Raw genomic sequence first — 20972 nt, forward strand, 5'->3', positions numbered from 1 at the left:
TTCACCCACAAAACTTTCTGCTAGACTAAAATATTATGCAATTTCCTCCTTTTGTGTAGCGCCATGTGAGGCACTTCACCAAGAAGTCTCGGTATAAGAAAAGCACTGAAGCTCTATTGAGCCACTTTCTGTTTCTGGACTTTGTTGAGCCTCCAAATCACTGGAGAGTGCTGTGTAGTCACCCAATAGTCAGTGAGCAAAAAGGTGAGGAGGTGAGGTAAAACAAATACTTCACTGTCTCCTTCTTTAGTGTTTTCATTATTAGGCCTATATGCTCCATGTTGTTCTATGTGAGCTGCTGCTATTAGTTCCTGGTCTCTATTTTGTCGATTTATGTAATTATAACATCATTACACATTATTTTTTCTCACCAGGATATAAGATTTAATCTTTTCTAGCATTCCTGATAAGATAAATGTTTAAAAAATATCAGAATAATTAAACCATCAGTGACACCTTTGAAAAAGGATACCAGATATCTGTTTTTATTATAAATAAATACATTTTCCCTTTTCCCCATCAGATCAAATATTTTAAGTACATATCTGTAATTATATATAGATTTATGCAGAATAATACTATTTATAGTTCTAACAAAAACAGTATTTTATTCCTAACAAGGTTTGTGGCTGTTCACTGCACCCAGATTTTTTTCTTTTCTAGCATTCCTGATAAGCTAAATGTTTGAAAAATAGATTAGATTAATTAAACCACCAGTGACACCTTCAAAAAATGATATCAGATATATCTGTTTTTAGTATATATAACAAAACTATATTTGTAGTTATTACTATATTTTTGTATGTTTTTGCAAGCCTTTTTTTAAATTGTTCAAAGGATTAAAAACACTCTGGTTTTGTATTATTCATTTTAATAATGGCTTTTATCTGTTTTTGCAAATTAACCTATAATAATAATAGGTACGGCATCTCCATGTAGATGCATCATTATTGTTTAAGGTGCAGATCAGAAGTGTCTCCAGTGGTCCTTAGCAGGCTTTTAAGCTTCAATCCACTTTGCATTGCGTTTGAGTGGTTTGCAGAATTGATCAGCCATTATGTATATACACTGCACTGTATATACACAGAGACTTGAAAGGGAATTATTAAACAGATTGTGAGTGCAAAATTGTGAGGTAAGCATTTTTGAAAGCCTTATTATTTTACTGATATGTTCTGTGACATCATGTTTTACCTTTATTATTGCTCCTGTTTTTATTGTCTTGTGAAGCCTATGATAATATATGTATGTGTGTATATATATATATATATATATATATATATATATATATATATATATATATATATAAAATAAATATGAAAAAATGCATTCTTAATAATATTATAATTACAGTAAAAATGCACAGTGGCTTAGAATACAGGGACCCATGTAACTTCAAGACATGCTGTACAGTAATTACTGCATGCTTGGAAACTGCTTTAATGATGCCTTAATCAGGACTGGTGATGTATTTAAAAAGCTGTGATACTTTGAAAATCTGTGAAAAGTTTAAAGTGAATGCAGAGGGTGGATCCAGCCACTGCTGAAAGCAGCAGCAGCAGGTTGCACCAGCTGTGTGCAGGCACTGTCTAAGTAAATCTGATCTATTCTGATGTAAAGTCCACTAATACCAAAATATTGTGGCACAAATTACATTTGCATTTACAGTGGCCAAACAGTCAGGCTGGGCCTACTGCAAATAAAGGCTTTCATATTTACCATGTTATGTTCCCCTTACAAAATACAGCAATTGTTGTGTTATTAGTTACTGTGTTTGTTATACATTACTTTGTACAGTAAGTGTATGTGCAAAAAAACAAGTTTATCATGCCCAATTGTCTCTGAACACTTTAGGCTAACAGCTTATACTAGCTAATGTTAATCACCAATCAAAAACTTACATCAATTCAAAGAAAGTATTATGATTAGGTGAAAATGATGTAACCTATAACAGCAGTATGCTTTGCTCCTTCTAATAATTTGCCATGCAAACCGTTTTTTTACTGAAGACTTTATGCCTACACCAGAACTGTTGCAGCTCTAAAAATGTTAGGTTGGAGTTCACACGCTGCTAAGGTAGTAATAATGTTCAAACTAATTTACGTTTGAACTTTGACATATTTGGTGCAACCCAGTGCAGGACTCTCATTATGTCACTGAGCTTGATTCTCAGTATGAAAGATATACTCGCTCCATGGAAATTTGGAAGTTAAACAATAATGCCTATACATAATTTTCCATTTGCTTTCTAGGATCATGGCTTCAGTTGTTTACAGATATCACAGTAATCACTACAGTCAGTTATCTTTGAGAAACCTCAGATGTTGTATAACATAAACTATATTTTCTGAGGAATGTGCAGTATGAAGGCTATACAGCTGTAGCTTTGCTCTGTAGTATGAATTGAACCTTATGTGGCTGTAAAATGATCAGTGTGTGACTTTCTTTAGTGACATCACAAACTGGAGACTGGTGTAATGTTTTCTTCTGTAACTTTGGGAAGGAGATACTCAACTTTTTTTTAACATTTAGCTATCCAAGGTCAGAGAAATCTCACGTGCAGATTCAGTTTTGAGCTGATTTTCAGTTGAAATTAGCACAGCCCTCAGCAGTTCTTTTGTTCTCCCACGCTTTTCTCAAATCAGCCATCATTTCTGCAGAACCGACCGAAAGACAAATTATCTTATCTACCTTTCATCTTCCAAATTTTTTCATCTGCATCACATTTTATTTGAGATTAAAGTAGGGCTGTGTCTTTGTGCAGCACTAATTGCCATAGAGCTTCAGTAATTAAAGGACAATAAAGCCTTAGTAGTAATTAGTTTCTCTTGTTTGGTTGCTAGCCCATCAATTGTGCCTCAATAATACTGATCATTAGCATGCGCCTGGGCAGTGAGGGATGCTGGGAAAGGAGCCCTGCACACACAGCACTCCACATTCCATTCCCATGAAGCCATGGCACCGGGCCATGATGTTAACCCTATGTGTGCCGGGCCTGGGAGAGTGGCAGGCTGTGCCTCACAGCGCAGGCCCCCACTGTAAAATAAAGAGGTTGTACTGTAACATAATAGACCTGCTGAAATAATGACCAGCTTTTTACATTTCTGAAGCTTTGGGAACATAAGAGCTGCAGCAGTGGGCAGATGCTGCTGTCACCGTTTGTGTAAAAAACAATTGCACCCTTCTCAGTGTTACATTCTTCTCTATTCACAGCCAGGTTCACCTAATGAAAGCCTGTCTGCAACAGTGTTAAGGAGTGATAAAGAGGATGTATTATTTTAAATGCTGATGTATACTAAAAACAGATTAAATTAGGTATATTTAAACAGAAACAGCATCGGGAGAATAAAGGGATATTTCTGTACAGGCAGGGTGCATGGATTGTGCTGTAAACTGTGGCATAGTAATAACGCCAGGCAGCAGAAAATGTGCTCTGTTCTGTACTTTGCCTTGACATGATTGAAAGACAATGGTCCCATGGATAGGCCATTTCAACATCAAATGTGCATGCACATCACAGGGCAAGGGTGTGCTATCCATCACATTCAGTGAGCTGTCAGAGGCAGCTCTCACAGCCCCAGCTTCTCCCCACACACATTTGCAACTGTATGGCAATTCGAGATTAAACCTCCTTGTATATATTTTACCCCGAGCATACTATATTTCACACGCTTTAAAAAGTGATAGCTGCTCTGCATTGTTGTGAGATTATTATTACAGTTTAAATCTTGCATTTTTGCCCTTTTATTTCATTTTTTAACCAGATAAGTCAACTGAGAACCTATTTTATTTTATTTTATTTATAATGAGGCTTTTAATGAAAGTAACACTAAAACTAAAAATGCAAGCGCGACTGGAGACAAAAACAACTTATTTAAATGTACTTTTTAAATTGCAACACCAACACAGGATTTATTAAGAATGAAAATATCTAATAATAGAGTTTTGTGTCTGTGCTTTAACCTATATCATCACAGTGAAAATGAGAGGAGGCCCATCCAAATAAATTTTGCTCACTGCCTTGGGCTGTAGGCTGTAGACTGTGACTAGGTTTTGTATAATCAAGTGACATTAAACACACAACAGGTTCAGGTTGTAGTTGTGCAAATAAAAATATTTTTAAAAATACATAAAAACATGGTGGAAGTACAGAGAGACTCCTGTGCAACCTCCTCCCATCCGCCTTGGCACAATAACCCAAATGGAAGCCTTTATGAAGCACTGATGGAAGCGGAGTGCGCTTTATAATGCACAGCCGTGCACACTACTACATTTCCAGCTAATCAGAAGCGCGCAGTTGCAGAAAGGAGAGCGGTTGCCAAGGCAGCCACCAATCTCCCCTCCCCCTTCTCCCTCCGTTCCTCTTTCCCGTTTATTATCGGCAGAGGTCGCATGGCAGAGGGAAGTCCAACCACTTCTGTACTGGAACCAATGCAAGAATATGCACCTCCATAACAAAGCCTGTATGGAGTCCTGAGAGCAGTGGGGAAAAACAGAGGCTGCACATTTATGGGTTGCTGTTCAGCGCTAGAAAAAGATCTTTAAAAAGAAAAAGAGAGAGGGAGGATCTGAGTTGGAGGTTTATTTGTTCTGGAGCAACGGGATAGTTTTGCCAACACGTGTGTATCCATGAAATTTGTGCTCTCCGTTTTTTTGAGTGAGTGAGTGTTTCGCATCCTGGTGCGGGGCTCTGAGAGTGAGGAGGACTGCGCATCACCAGAGTTGGTGCCGAAGTTCGGCCGCGAACGGATGTGAGGGAAGAGTGTACTGAGTAAAAAAAACTCCCCCACTTGTGTTTTGTCTCTCCTGCTTCGGCTGTTGTGTTTGTGCTGAGACAATAGTGAGTCAAAAAGACGCTGAAAGTGATTTCATGCCTTCAGTCTCGCACAACCTGAGATGGACGTGAGATTTTATCCTGCGCCCCCGGCTAATGTGGGTTCATGCTCCCTACCGACTGATCCAAGTTGTCTGAGCTCGTTGGACTATTACCACTCGAACAAGGTAAATAACAAACTGTGTTGCCTCGTGCATTGAAATGTTACACCTGTCTCTCTACGTGAGCCTGCAACATTTAAACGCATGCTTTTTCTTTTTTAAATCCACGGGTGCTCACTTGCCCCAAACGCACAGCTACACACTCTCCAAAAAATGTCAAGTGTCAGCAGATAAAGTGACCTGTGCAGGGATGGACTGCTTTTAAATCACTTACTGAAACCTGCAATCATTCTATTTTGCTGTTGAAAGAAAACGTGTAGTGCAACTTTTTTTCCTCCTCTAACCAACATAGTTATTATGTTATTTCCCCTGTGAGATTGTGCAGTTGTGTCTCGCGCAAAGCTGGCATTAAGTGTCCCACCCGATGTGGAATACCAGAGGCTGTATAGAATCCATACTGCCCCACTCTGCTGCTCTCTGCTCCAACATTATCTTCCCTCTCAATGATTTCTTATAGCTTACATGCTTTTCCACTGGGAGTTCAACGATTAAATGGATGTGTGCCAGTAATGTACTGTTAATTACTTTGTAAGGAGAGACCACAGAGTCTGGCTGGTACAAGTATCACTCTTTTCTCTCTTCTCTCAGTTCTGACACCCCGCGGCTTTTGGCTTGTGACCTGCACTGACTCCATTGCAAGTGCGCAGGTGGCATTTAAAACAGCATTATGATGAATGTTTTGTAGTTTGACATTTTCCAAGAAAAAAAAAATCATCATCCCTTTGTGGAAAAACAACCAGCGCTTACTAATCCTGTTATAAATAACATGAAGAATGGGGCAACACTAGAAATCTGTAAATGTGTTGGCATAAGAGATAAAAAAAAAAAACACACCACAAAGTAAGATACGCTCAACAAAAGTATGCATGAGTACCACAAACACAATATATATTCACTATGAAAAATATGTTAAACTGTTTGATTTAAAGATTCACAGCTTTCACTAGATTTAGTTGTTGCCACTTACCGTGGTCGGCATATTACAAATCAACAGGCTCTGGATGTTGACCTGCTGCTGTAGATGCAGATGGTTTGGACTTCTTTGGCTTGCTTTCTCACATTAAAATGTCTTTCAGGTATGGAAATGAGTGGAATGATAGTTGGGGATGTTTGTCTTTCACTGTGTGGGCAATGGAAAGTCTCTGTAACCGAATGGAACATTTCAACTGAAAAGATCATCTCCCAATATAGATCTTTATGGTGCAACAATGGTATGTGCTCAGGTTTGGTAGCATGAGTGTGAAATAAAAAAGAAAAAAACTCAATCAGGATACAGTTTTATTAAGCGATTAATTAGATCACAAGAAATTAGGTCTGTATAAAACATTTCCTGATAAAGCACCTGTGACACAGAAATGGGCTCATATAACTGTCTACTCCACACAGGCTATCTTTTTTGTAGGTCAAACGAATTAGGATCATCCTCCATGCGGATAATCTCAAGAAATATGCTGATATCCACACACTGCATGAATCCTGGAAACAAAGATATTAAATTATATGAAGTGCTTTCATAAGGGAAAGTGACACTGCCACCGACACAAAAGTGTGGCGCCCCTCAAAATTACAAGTGTTCGTTTGAATTATTGAAATCCCTCCACTCCCTTTTGCTCGAGGGAGTGGGGGGTTCTTTCCACAAGGGGAGGTATAATTTGCTGTCATCACAAGTGTAACACTAACTACCTTCACTAGCAATGCAAATGAGGGCCGGGAGCAGCAGGGATCACTTGGTGTCCTGTTAACACGGTGCACAGGGGTCAAGTTCCTCTCCTCAAACGCTTGTCAAACTGGCTGTGGCACTAAAGAGACATCTGATTTGTTATGTAGGTACTGTATCTACGGATCTGATCTGCCCGATGCTAATCATTTCTGACAGCCCTGCTTGGTCTGATTCTAACCCAGGTTTCTTTCTGAAGCAGCGTGAAGGCAAAAGGCTAATCATAGCATTAAGGTCAATTGTTTTTATGGGCTTACTTTGCATATTCATGCAGATATTTTGGTCTGAATTTGCTGGTGGGTTTTTTTTGGCTTCTAGTTTAGCTTGAGAATATTCTTTTGGGATAATCATACTGGAAAGGAGTCAATATATTTTGAATAAAAGGACGATTTTGGTAAGATGGTTGCAATTTGGCAGAGATTAAGCACCATTACTCTGTTCTGGCTGCTTCAGTATCTCTTTTTTTTTTTTTTTTTAAAGAAAAGAAGAAGCAATTTACAGCCTGAGAAAACATCTCTCCTTTTATCGCTGTGAAATTAACAGTGTTAATCTGACTCTCACACAAGATTAATTGGATAAAATGAGCATGTGCTGGTATTTTAGCTTTATTGTCTGTTTATTTGCAAACCTGTTTTGTGTGACTCACTCTGAATGCTGCGCGCGGACTCGAGCCTAGTTTGAGTAATTATCAAGTTTATGTGACTTCCCGAGAGAATGTGTGCGGCTGTCATAGCTTTCAGCTTTTGTCACACTGCTCATTTGGAGCTTGTTTCATTCATAATAGTGCATGCAGTGCCACTGGATGTATTGTCTCTGTCACCTTTACTCAATTTGCTGATAATAACTGTGATCACTAATCGCCGTGTGAATCAGTTCTGTTATGTGGCAGTGTTGTCCGAGATCAACAAAACCGTCTTGCGAGGAGGCAAATGTGAACCTTTTTTTCCAGCCAGCATTTGTCATCGGCTTCTCCTCAAGTAACATGAATCACTCTGCTCGCCAAATCAGTTTGTGCAAAGACTGTAATCACTTAGAAGTTCAGAACTGTAAAACAGGAAAAATGTGAAGAAGAAGAATGCAAAGAAAAATGTGCATAAAATGAGCAGAAAAAGTACTTCAAGCGTGGATTGAGATGATTCATCAAGATCCATAAATAACCCTGAAGATTTCTACTTCAATACCTTCAATAGTCACTTTATTTCTCTGTGAGTGTGCATGCCTTTTATTACTATGGTGCTCTCTTACAGCAGAAGAGAAATGACACAGAATAATACCATTTTAACAGCTTTGTGCTCTGATGGTAATATTAAACTGTGCCATGTTGTAATGCTGTCTGCTGCCTCACAGGCTGCATAGTACATATATTGCTAATATACACCGTGCAAATACTAATTTGTTGAAAGTATAAAGATGCATTTTGTCCCGCACAACATGTACAGTACAACTGTAATTGGCCGGCACTTTTAGTTTGCTCTGCGAAATGGGAACATAGTGTCTGCTCCTTTATTTGAATACCTTAATCAAACAGAGCTGCTGCTGCTGAGGTGAGGTGCTGCATACAGTATAGCAATAGCATGGAGTGCAGAGAGCAGGCCCTGTGTTTATACACACAGGCCCCACCCAGCTCATATATCCTCCCAACAACTGATATCTGCTTAGATAGGGCATGACTGAGGAGCTGGCTTTGTTAGTTGGTGGTCTCCTCTGCTACAGATAAGCTGGGTTATGATGCGCTTCATTTGAATGCCTTATCTCAGTTTTATTTTTTATTACAGGAGCACTGCCTGGTGTATGCTTTGCAAAGGTTTGATTACTTTGCATTAACATATTCAGTCAGTTTCCATCAACTGATCAACCTCAAGTGGAACATGCTCTTGGATAAACGCATATTTATTGTTAGTTTGGATAAATGCACAGCAGTTGTTTTTAGTACTTGGCTGAAAAATTAACCACTAGCCGTAATGAAGGCTGTAGTATTTGCTCATGTTGAGTGGCATTGTTGCTATTAGCTAATGACAAACTCTGTGGTATGTGACAGAGAGGCAGAAAGGGAGAATCAAAGGATGAGTGAGAGTCAAATGGGTTGAAGTAATCAGTGGCCCAGTATGGGGACAGTGCGAGTGTGTGTGTGTGTGTGTGTGTGTGTGTGTGTGTGTGTGTGTGTGTGTGTGTGTGTGTGCCTGTGCATGCTAACTCGGGCCATTCAAGCGTTTTGCTGACTACGGAATCACAATCACAATTGCTTTCATAGCCCCGTGCAGAGGAAGGCCATGCATACCACAGTAAGGGCTGGTGACACACAGCGAGCAGGGGCAGAGCAAAAACAGCCACTAAATCATATTCTCCCTGCCCCGACACACGGAGGAGATTTTTAATAGGGATTCCGGCCATTTGAAATCATTTCAATAAAACTGGAATTGGCTCTGACATTGGCTGAGTCACAGAGCCTGCACATGGCACAGAGATTTCTTGCCTTATAATTTTTTTTTTTACTCCAAATAGTCCTTTTTCCCCAACAAACCAGAAGGTGTATACATCTGTTTTTTGAGATGTGACTTTGTTTTGGAGATTTCTATAAAGTTAGTTCTCTTAAATGTAGACACACATGAATATTGGTTGAAAGGAAGTAAGACTTTAAGCCGTGTCCCTTTGTTTGGCCTTCAAATGCAGTGTTTGATGTAGGTTATGAGAGTGACATTATGAATGTGTGTCTGTGTGTGGTGGTGGGGGGCTACCCGTGTGCTAATTATTGGCCCTGGCAGTGCTGAGCTACTTCCTCGTTGGTGGGTACCAGTGCGTCCCCCTCAGCGTCTGTTACCATAATTAAGACCAGCCGCCCCACTGTAGTGTGCTTACATTAGTCAGCCTGGGCCTTCCCATGGGGCAGTGCGATGGCATTCTCATTCTTACTGCAGAAGAAGAAAGAAAAAGAAACAGCACCAGCACCTGCTGCAGAGTAGGCCCCTGGGTGTTTAGTTAAATGTTGATTATGTTTGTTAATGGCTGCAAACCCTCAGAAGGAGCGATGTGTGGCAGCGGGGTGAAACTGATGTTCAAATAATCTATATATCTATCTGAGAGAGTTCATCAAAGGTTTGTCATCCCTCATAATTAAATCAGCATTGTCGAAGCTGTATTGCTGTTGGTTGAACTCAGTTGCACTGATAAGATATTGAAACTTTGAGCTGACCCATCATGTTTTTTTTAAACATGAGGTAAGTATGTTAAGCAATAGAAAACAGAAGAAAAGGCCCCAGAGGATGATAGGGAAAGCTACAATATACCACAGATATTATGTATCTAAGCTTGTACAAAACCCAGCCAGAGTTTCAGTGCTCAAGGTAAACACATGTAGACAAATAAGGAGTGGACTGTAAGAATGCCCGTAGGCCATGCATGTACTGTATATATATATATATGTACAAGAGCTGAAATGATCAAAGTTGATTCATCAGTCAGTTAACAGAAAGTTTTTTTTCTGTTTTATATAATTTTAAATGGAAAATCTTTGAGTTCTAACTATAGGGCTAACTAACGATTATTTTCACTACCAATCAATTAATAGCTTTGCCAATAAAATAATGCAAAATGACGTGACTTCTTCAAATGGTGTGTTTTATCCTACCAACACTCCAAAAATCCAAAGCCTTTTTAGTTTATTATCATGAATGCTAAGAAAAGCATCAAATTATCATCTTTAAGAACCAGTAGCTACATGCACAGAACGAATTGGGATCCCAGAAGGACAAAGCTATAAGCTAATGCTAGCACTAGCTAGAAAGCTAGGGTAACAAGGGGCATCTTCAAACTCCTCTTCTTTTTAAACCAGCAAAATGTTACAGTTACAAAACACATTGTGAAAGGGTCAAAGTTCCAGTGAACACCCTGAAGCATACCTTGCTTTATCGGACATAATTTACAAAAATAACATCATGCTGTATTAAACACTTGAAACTGAATACTGAGACCGTAAAGTCATTAGGAAAATGTTTGGTCAAGTAATAAATCAGATGAGAAGTAGGGTCATTTTCTCGTAGACTTCAATACAGTCTGACTTCTTTTTAAACGCCAGTGCAGTCGCCCCCTGCTGGACACCAGATAGAATGCAGGTCTATGGCACTTTTCAGACCCAGAGGTTGCTGCTTGTTATGTACCCTATGTATGTATGTGTAGACATATGTACCATGTGTATGTTCAGTATATACAACATGTTGTATGTACAGTATGTATATATGCATGTATGTACAGTATGCACTGTGCTGTATGTACTGTAATGTATGTATGCATGGACGAGGGTGAAAGCTGGACAAACATTCCCAGTTGTCCCAGCTTCCTGAGGTATGTCCTGTGCAAACACCATGGGCCATGGTATAAGCTCCTTGCCAGGGATTTAAGGCTCTTTCCCTCCCTTGTTTTCACTGAATATCCTTTACAAATATTATCGGCCTGGTGTCAGTGCCGTGTTTACACTGCAGCCTGAAGGGACTGAGCTCATCTGAAAGTTAAATTAATGGTCCAAACACATAAACATTGCATGTAAAGCAGAACAATTTGAAAGCCCCTCAAGTTTTTAATACAGCGTTTTTTTTCTGACTGTGCCACATCTGTAGATCAATCTTATTCTTTAGGAAGATGGATAATCAGAATACTTTTTTAGGCCATTCACTGGCAGATCTGTGACTTCTAACCTGAGCACTGGTCATTAATTCACTGACTTGCATTGATTGGGACTGCGAGAGGTTTCCACTTGAGGAAGACAGGGTGGATAAATCCATATGATCGTGAATTTGCTCTCTTTCCTCTTTCCCCAGCTGTGACTGTCTCGCCTTGTCCCTTGTCTGTCAGGAGCATGTGTTTATTATGTGTGACATATTTAGCAGGCAGATATAATTGCCTGTGCAAGGCTGTAATCGTCTGCGTCCAATTCAGTCAGCAGAGACTGTGGGAGCCCACAGAGCCACCGAGGTAATCAAACTGTGGCTCATTCTTCCTCTTTGAAAGCTAATGATGAGCTCCATGATCGTCTACAATGGGCCGAGAGAGAAGTGTGACAGAAAGTACAGCGGTAATACCATGGTTTTAGTTCTCGCAATGCTATTATCTTTGGTTTAAGACATGGGAATCGCCTAAAACAGAGAGGAATGGAGAAGTTTGCTGTAGAGAGATGGGAAAAATAGAAAGGAATCGAGATAGATGTTGCTAAAGAAAAAAGGAGCTAGAGAGGTTAGAGGAGACTTGTGGGTTGAGAAAAGGGAGGGAAAGCGAGAGAAAGAGGCCCTCTCTTTGTGTTGTCGACCTATTTAGTCTCAAGCTGGCAACGAGCCATGTCGATGAGTGATGTCGCTAAGAAAAACAAACAGAGGAAAGAAAAGTAGGATTTTGGAAATTATGACATACGGTCAATGGCGTTATGCTATCGAGGACTTGTCTCACTCTTAACTGAGCTTCAGCAACCTCATAGCAGCTCGACGGGGTTGTTAACACACAGGAAAGGGAAACTTGAGCAACTCTTTTTATAGAATTGTTAATAACACAGTAGACAGTAGTGAAAAACCATAGCCTAAAGCAGCACTTACTGGCACAACCCACGTGGACCAAGCAAGTATATGTGTATGTGTGTGCATATGCGTGTCTATGCATGCTTTTATGTGTGGTGCTGGCACCTTAGCAGTGGAAGAATTATTCACATTATTAACTAATGTGAAAGTAGCAGGTCCACACTGTATAAACACTCAGGTGAAAGTCATAAAGAAGCATAGTTTGTGTGTACGTATATTATGCACCCAATAGTGGAGTGTCGTGTATGTGAAAGTGAAAAAAGAAAGTTTAAGACAGAAGAGGACTTTTTGTTTTTAACAGACGGATGACTGAACGGTAATTTCTGCAAAATTACAAAAACTTTTTATCTCTCTAGTTTGTGGTTTTATTTGCCCAGGTCTTCAGGAAATGAATATCTCTGCAATTTGGAAGGTGTATGGAATTTTGCATTAGAAATTTACATTTAAAGAATTAAAAAGCAACATCATGCCTTTCCACAAATAGTTATTCTCTAGAAAACCAGGACTTGTGTCAATTGCACAGCCAGGCTTTAACTTTTAGGGACCCAAAGCAGGATTTGGTGTCGGGCCCTCCTCATTTTTAACATAAAATACGAATAAGCATGTAAAGAACACCAGCAGAAACTTTATCTTTAATCAGACGACAGTAAATATTTGTCTTTTACCCCTTAACCCCCTGAATGGTCCTTCTCAGGGCCTTTTGCTTGACCTGGTTAAAGTGTGATGCATATTTTAGTGCCATGTTGTCATTGTAAAAGGGCTGAATCTTAACTATGTTCTTGGGTCAGATGTCAAAATTTAGAAAGGATGATAACACAACCAAAAAGTTTAATGCACAAGGCAAACAAACATATGAATATATACATACATATATTACAAATAACTAATAATATTGTGCAATCTCTAGTATAATTTGTAGATAAGACACAACCTTTTTAACAGGAACCAAAACAGTAAATCAGAAGAATTCAATTATGACTAACTTGTGTGAGGAAAACAATAATAAAACTCCCATAAAACAACCTGCAATTGTCATGTATTTAGCTTAAATCATAGGCTGGAGAGCTGCACTGTCAAACAACAGTTCTTGAAGTTAATTGTCCCAGTTTGTCTCGACATTCTTGTTCATTATAACTTTTCATATCTAGTATAATATGACTGCAATATGAATCCTAGGGGTGCTTGTTTTGTAGGTGACAGTAAATGACTTGCAAAGCATATTCTAAAATGTACATTTTGCCTGTCTATGAGCTCATTATTTTGTCACTATTTGTTGGCAAAAAATGGCAATGTCAGTTTTTGTTTTGGAAGTTCACTTCTTGTGTAGTTATTGCTTTGCGTTGATTCAAAAAAATATTTTTTTGAGGTTCCCCAGAGGACTTGGGGCCATAAATTAGACTTTTTTTTGGAAGAAAGTACCTTTAGGGATACAGTAATCTACAGATCTGTAACCGGGTCATTTTCTGTCATTTTTAAATGCTGCAAATAACGATTTAGTTTTGGCACAAGTGGCACAAGTTTGACACAAGTGTGAAATATGTCCATGACAATTTTCTAAAGGTGACATCTTCTTACCTCTTTTTTGTCCAACCAACAGTCCAAATCACAAAGATACTCAGTTTACTATGACATAAAACAGAGAAAAAGCTGCAAACCTGCACATGTTGCTACAGTAAAACAGCAACAGGTACAGTTAGACCAGTGACTTAGCAAAGGCATCAGGAATGTCATAACCAGGGACAAATGTTTGTGGCAGCCGGGCAGGGAAAGGGAGTGAAAACTGAGAGATGGTCATGTTTTATTAAGCCTGATAATGCAGCCTAATCTGTGGCTCGGGTTACACAGTGCTTTGTGGGTAATTAGAGATCATGTCATATGCCTGGCCTGCTGAAAATTTGCACTCCGCCCTAATCCCCTCCTATCCGCCTTTCACCCGCCACCTCCCTTCTTCTCTCTCTCTCTCCCTCTCCGTTCTCTCCCTCAAAAAAAAACTCAACATGCTTCCAAATGAGCTGGCTTCCTGTCAGGGAAACACACAAATAAACAAACATGGCAGCCATACTTCAGGTAGCTGGTGTCAGAAAGTTTATGCCTTTCTGTAAGATACTTGAAAATTTGCTTATGTGCTCAGAATTCAATGAGAGGAAGTCGACAGTGGGGCACTTTGTGGTTTGCTTTGTGGAACTTGTTAGATGAATGACTAATGCCTCCTGGCAAGTGCCCCAGGTTTACTATTACCAAAACAATGGCACTTGATACAGAGCACCGTAGCCTTGGTTTTCACACAGACAGGAGCTCAGGCTGCTGTTTTCTTTTGAACCCTAAATGCTGACTGCCCATTCATGCGACATCCCCCGAACACAGAGACGCACACAAAGGAAATTCTCAACTGACACGGTGACTTGTTGAAAAATAACACAGCTTCTATCATCGCTCATTGTCCTCACTTTTTCCATTGTTAAAAACTGAGAAATGTTTTGCTTTTCTCTGTATCTAGAATCGGTCATCGACGAGTGTAAAACAGTAGGCAGTGTTTACATACATGAATTTATATAATCACTGGATTATGACACAATTCCATTAAAGTGTCTAAATATCAGGTGGAAAAATAATGATGCAATCTAAGAGAGTTTTAGAGCAAAAGCATCAGCTGCCTCCCACCATAAACTTGCATGGGCGCAAAGACTGGATAAAAAAGCAGTTTTAAATTCTAACTCGCTGACTTGAATGCAGTGTTTCCCCTACAGTCACTGTCACGCCTGGTGGTTTGAGCTAAAAATCCCCTGTACATAAAAGAAGACATGAAAGCAATAATAAAACCAACCATATAGAAACAGTATGCATTCATCTCCTCTGCATCTTAGTGCCACCTCACAAAACCTCATCCCACAGTATGCGCTATATGAGTCATTGAAGAAAGTGTTTTAGTAAATGATTTGAATCTTATCACTTTGAGTACACATGATAATGGCACTGTCATAGACACCAGCCACAAATAATAAACAGTACTTATATAAGTGTGGCAGTGAACTCTTTAACCTCGTCAACCTCTACAGAGCCACCAGAGGTCATGTGCATTATCACATATTCAGACACAAAGGAGATAAAGGAGTTGTACTTCATAGGGATGTGTGTTCGTATTGCTGCTATGTAGGAAACAAGCTTTCAAACAACTCATATACCATCAGGCATTACATTTGCATAAAAATGTAGCAAAATGCAAAACTGAGCTATATTCAAAGTGTTCAAGTATCATGGTGATTATCAGCAGAACTAGAAGGCTTTAAGAGTTGAGGGAGCTAAAAGCTACCAGTGGCTCTGTATCTCAATTTGCATGTAGGTGTTTTTTTCTGTGGCTGTGGGCAGATTAGGACTAAGAGGGACAAAACAAAACAGATAAAGTTGTTAAGCAGGAGATAAATTGGACTCTGGGCTCATGAGGTCAGGCTATGGACGGTGTAAAACATGGTTCTTCTGGTGCCTGAAGAGCCATCGTGAAACTCAGTGGGATGGCTTTGGCTGTTGGCCACCCTGGTTAATTAAAAAGTGGGCCAAAACTTGTAGTGTGGTTGTAGCTGGGATGGGCCAAATGATTCCTGGTCACTGAAACCGAGGGTCGGGCGATATGACCGTATACAGGTGCATCTCAATAAATTAGAATATCATAGAAAGTATATTTATGTCAATAAATCAATTCAAAAAGTGGAAATAATAATATATATAGATCAATTACACACATAAACTGAAACATTTCATGTCTTAATTTATTTAATTTCTTCTAATCATAATGATTATGGCTTACATTTAATGAAGACCTAAAATTCAGTGTCTCAATTTTTTTTTAATATATTACAAAAGACCAATTTTAAAAAGTATGTTTAATATGAAAATGTTGACCTCTGAAAAGTATGTACTATGCACTCAATACTTGGTTGGGGCTATTTGACTTGAACTACTGGAAATTGACTTTTCCATGATATTCTAATGTATTGAGAAGCACTTGTATATTGCGCTACTCTAGAAATGTATTCATCGTTAGAAATTTGGCCATACCATTTTCACTGCAGAAGCTCACTGGTTGTCTCAGAATCTTGTGAACTCACATGATTTTGTGATCTTGTGATCTCATGAATCCATTAAAGTGATCTGGGAGATTAAAGTTGTAAATACAGAGCAGGAGGAGGCATTTTGTTAACCTTAAAGTCTGTAACACTTAAAGCTTCCATTTAGAAATAATTTTAGTTTTTCTGCACCATATGATGATTTAAAATGAACATTTTAATTAAAATTGTAATTAAATTTACAGAACAATTGCTGTATCATGATATATAGTTACTGTGATATGAAATAAGATTTTGGCCATATCACCCATCCCTCCTGAAATCTAAACCGGTGACGACACCCGCCGGTTACACAAATTGGTCACGCCCCTAATTTTGCATAAATTGAAGCCTTTATGTAATGGGGGAGTTATATAAAATTTCACCCCATGTACAGCTATCATGAAGAGGGAAATCAGACCAAAATCAATTTTTGCACCAGGCTGTCAATATGTGTATTTCTGCTGTAAAGTTGGGCATTTTAACATGGAAGTCTATAGGGATTGACTCATTTTTGGAGCCAGCCCCAAGTGGCCATTTGAGGAACTGCAGTTTTTGGCACTTCATTTTTTACAGCGCAGGAGGTTGCTGCTCGGTCCAGACCGCAGCTCAGTTTGAGGTCTGGGGAATTTTCTTCATTTCCTGATTGGCTGCAGTGGTTGTCAGTCAATGTGACATTTTCTCAGCACCACACACAACATTCTCAGTTTTAATATGCCATTAATTTCAGCTGACATAACAAGTTTCATTTTTAACATCTAGATACCCTATTGTGTATTCCTTGTAGTCTAGCAATAGCAATCCAAATATTGTCATTATGTTCTGTTAGTCATTTTCTCACATTGATGAAACTGTAACCACAAACGCTCGACATCACTGCGGGCCAATAGGTGCTATGATTGGATTGAGGTGATAGCAAAAAAATCCCAAGTTGCCCAATTAGACCTCCACAAGTTTCAAACAAATTTTGAACCCTGCATGACTACTCACACACACACAAACACACACACACACACACACACACACACACCTAGGCTCATATCCACTCACTCACTTATACACCTCTGAATCCCCCCACCATCCAACCACACACACACAAAAAAACATACTTCCTACATAGCTTCAAGGCATTTCATTTCCTCTCCTCCTATGACAACATCACAATATAATGGGACATGGAGTCACGTGACAAGAGCAAGTACACAGAGCGATCAAATCACACTCTCTCTCTCTAGCTTGAAGGGCAGAACGGTCAGTCGTTACATAAACTAGAGTTGGTTCAATTACAGAAAAATGTGCTTTGTGTCCTTGTCATAAGCAAAGTGATGAAGGAGATAAAAAATAAGTTAGTTATCCGTGTTCCTTCAGGATTTTGATAAAATACCTTGCTTACTGTGCTCACTCTGTCCATGGAACCGAACTGCAGTGAAGCTAAGACACTTCATTCAGGTTAATTTAAAATTGTGCTACTTAAGGTTTTATGTAAAAATGCACATGTATGTTCAGCTTAACCCTCTGAACCCCAAGCAGTTTCAGGGTGTTTCTGCTCCTGTCACTCTCTTTGGTCTTGTTTCTAAGTGCAGTATATAAGTCCTGCTCCTCAAAGGATTCACAAGTGTCTTTTGCATAGTATAATGCCATAAATAATTATTTTTAAAGGCAAGTTGAGTTTCTGTAAAAATTGAGAAAGAATTTAGTCTTTATACATTTTTGCAGGTGCCCACAAGTTTTACCAATGACGGGGCTGATGGGGGCTTCACATACTATACATATTGAACTTTTCATATTTTACAACCTCTACTTTCCACTTGTTTTGTCCTGCTCTGCTCTGTGTAAACATCCTGCAGTTCAGTCAGAGTTTAGCTGAATAATTGTCACACGACTGTTGGTCCCAGCCAAGTAATTCGTGGCTTCCAAGTTGCGCTGAAGAATTCAGAATTTAATGTTATTTATAGGATCTGGTTGGTGCAAATATTTATTTATTTTTGGGGGGTACATTTTGATGAAACATGTACAATAAAGTGATTTTGAAGAAATATCACCATTCTAATCTTAGATTTAGTTAGCATTGGTCCTACATGATTATAATTTCTGTTTTTAAAGTTTCTGGCATTGATGAATGGTGTCATTTTTGTGATAAAAAAAAAAAAAGAAGAAGCAAAACATTCCTTCCAATGTGGGGGTTAAAGGGTTATATGGGGCTGCACTATAAAAGAACGTCCCATACAGAGCAGTAGAGATGCTTTGGAGTTGGAATATTCGCATCCCTCCATGTGTAGGAAGTGACAAAGCAAAACTAAAAGATCAAAGCACCAAACAATTTCCCAAACAAGGAAATGTCCAGGGAATTCTGAACTCAACAACGTTTGACCTTTAAGCCTCTCTTATCCCGTTTGGCATCCTTTGGTGGAAATGGTCACAGACCAGCAGGACTGGACAGGCATTTTGTACAAATTTCTCAGTACTGAAGTTAATGTTTGTTAAAATAACTTCTTAAAACCATGCCGAGCAAGCAACATTTATTTGACCACATACACCTTCTCACAGCCAGTACCTAATTAAACCACTTCTGTCTGACTTGGTAAGATGTTACTGTTTTACAGCGCTATTTTCATCTATTGAACTTTGTTGTGGCTGACCCTCACTCCAGGTATTCACTGTGTACTCCAGCATAGTACCATCACAGACTTTTCAGATGAGCCTGTAATTAAGTCATCTCCGAGCCTTGAGAGTGCGACTATAGCGCACTGAGCTGAGACCAATCTGCCACTAATTGTCCCGAGTTTTAATTTCTAATGGAATAAGAGCCAGAGGGAATGCAGCTTAATGAGATGCAGTTACTGTGTGTGTGTGTGTGTGTCTGTCTGTGTGTGTGTGTGTGTGTGTGTGTGTGTGTGTGCTCTTTTATCTGTTTACTGTAACCGCTATTGGCCCCAGTGAATAGAGAAACAAGAGTGAGTAAAGCAAGATGTTCGTTACCTCGTTTCTGTTTATTCTACAAAGCACTCAGGATGTCTCGCTCTTTCCAAACTGTAAATTTACACATAATAAATGGTAAATGTAACTTAAAATAAGTAACATAATTAATTGAACATAGACAGCAGAGTCAGAATTGGCCTTTTAGCGCTACCTACTCCCTTTTATACAAACTGGGGAGCATCCTCTCCTAATAACTGTGTGACAGTGGAGACCCTTCCAAAAAAGTGAGAAGTGCTTTTGCCCTTGGCACACAAGTTATTGCTCAGACAGCATGGTTGTAGACTGGAAGAGGAAAGGTTGTTTACATAGCCTTGGGAGTGTTTGTGTCATGATTTAGATTCCAGGCATTTCAACATCCAAATAAATCAGTTTAGACTTCTGAGGACAAGTAAACCTCCAAAAGAAGAGATGGGCCAGCTGTGTTTAAGATCTGTAAGGTAGTTTTATCTCGAGAGCTCAAGCAATTTGTTTTTCAGTTATTATAGGGAAAGGAAGCGGAGGGGGTCAAAGGTCACAGAGCATATGCGCTTTATTATATTGACAAAAGGGGTGTTTATCTTTTATTTACTAAAAAATATTGCTTTGCCATGTTGTGCCCTGTGCATTTTGAGTATTATTGCACTCCATTACTGTGGTTTTAATGACACACACACACACACACACACACACACAGTCAGCATGTCCTACGAGATGTTACACAAATAACAACTTTTGCACCAAAAAGACAAAAAAAACACAACCTCATGAGCAGCCCCCGAAGACACATGACTACATGAATCTTTCAAACACTTTGTTGACTTCACTGTAATTTTTCTACCTTATCGCTTTTGAGTAGAGTTTGCTTTTGCAACTGACTCAAGGCCCTTCCTCTTATTGTTTCAATATGTCAGAGCATTGTTTGAATGAGGTCACCCATTACTGATCTGGCCTGCGGCCAGCTTGACTTCAGCTGATTTAATTGAATCTACGACATGAGTCAAATTCAAACAAGCAGAGACTGCTTTGCCATGACAGCCTCATTACTCCACATTAAGAACTCATTTCACAATGCATTGTGACTTTGGGCTTGACAAATAGTGAAAAGGGATGAAATCAAATAAGTGAGTACATTTTGGAAGGCTACTCTTGAAATGCTCTGGCTGAAAATACTCCAGTGCTGTACATATATTACAGGAAAGCCAAAAAATAGTCCTTCTGCTGTTTTGTATAAGTTAATGTGAATGCCTTCTGGGTTAAAGTGTTCCCATGTTTGCCGTCTGCAGTAATGGAATGACATTCAATGCCATTTTCCCTTTTAAATGGAATTTTTGTCAAAGCGTTATGAATTCAACCTGCCTTGTCACTCAAGCAGCAGACAGTGCTGAGAGAGGAGAAAATATGCGAATGAAACCTTTTCACTGCAGATTTCACTGTTAGCTGTGAGCCGACCAAATAATGACGCCTTTATCACGTCGACGGCACAACAAACAAAGAAGGCTTTCTTGTGACATACCACAAGATGTGATATCAGGCATTATAATGACATACATTATGTATATGACACATACGCAACATTCATAGCATCTCAGCTGTGCACTAGCTGCATTTCATCAGCTCCAACCTCAACTAAATTTCTCAATTAAG

General features: G+C 39.1%; 1 protein-coding gene across 3 annotated transcripts in view; it reads left to right on the forward strand.

Moving 5' to 3' along the window:
- The first annotated feature begins 4415 nt into the window (after positions 1-4415).
- LOC131972062 (TOX high mobility group box family member 2-like) overlaps positions 4416-20972 on the forward strand; it is an 89367-nt gene continuing 72810 nt past the window's right edge. For all 3 annotated transcript variants that reach the window (XM_059333810.1, XM_059333811.1, XM_059333813.1), the window contains exon 1: positions 4416-5001. In XM_059333810.1, the coding sequence (XP_059189793.1) occupies positions 4897-5001 (105 nt within the window). In that variant the 5' untranslated portion in view covers positions 4416-4896. The remainder of the gene's footprint in view (positions 5002-20972) is intronic.

Source organism: Centropristis striata, chromosome 5, assembly GCF_030273125.1.
Source record: "Centropristis striata isolate RG_2023a ecotype Rhode Island chromosome 5, C.striata_1.0, whole genome shotgun sequence".
Taxonomy (NCBI): domain Eukaryota; kingdom Metazoa; phylum Chordata; class Actinopteri; order Perciformes; family Serranidae; genus Centropristis; species Centropristis striata.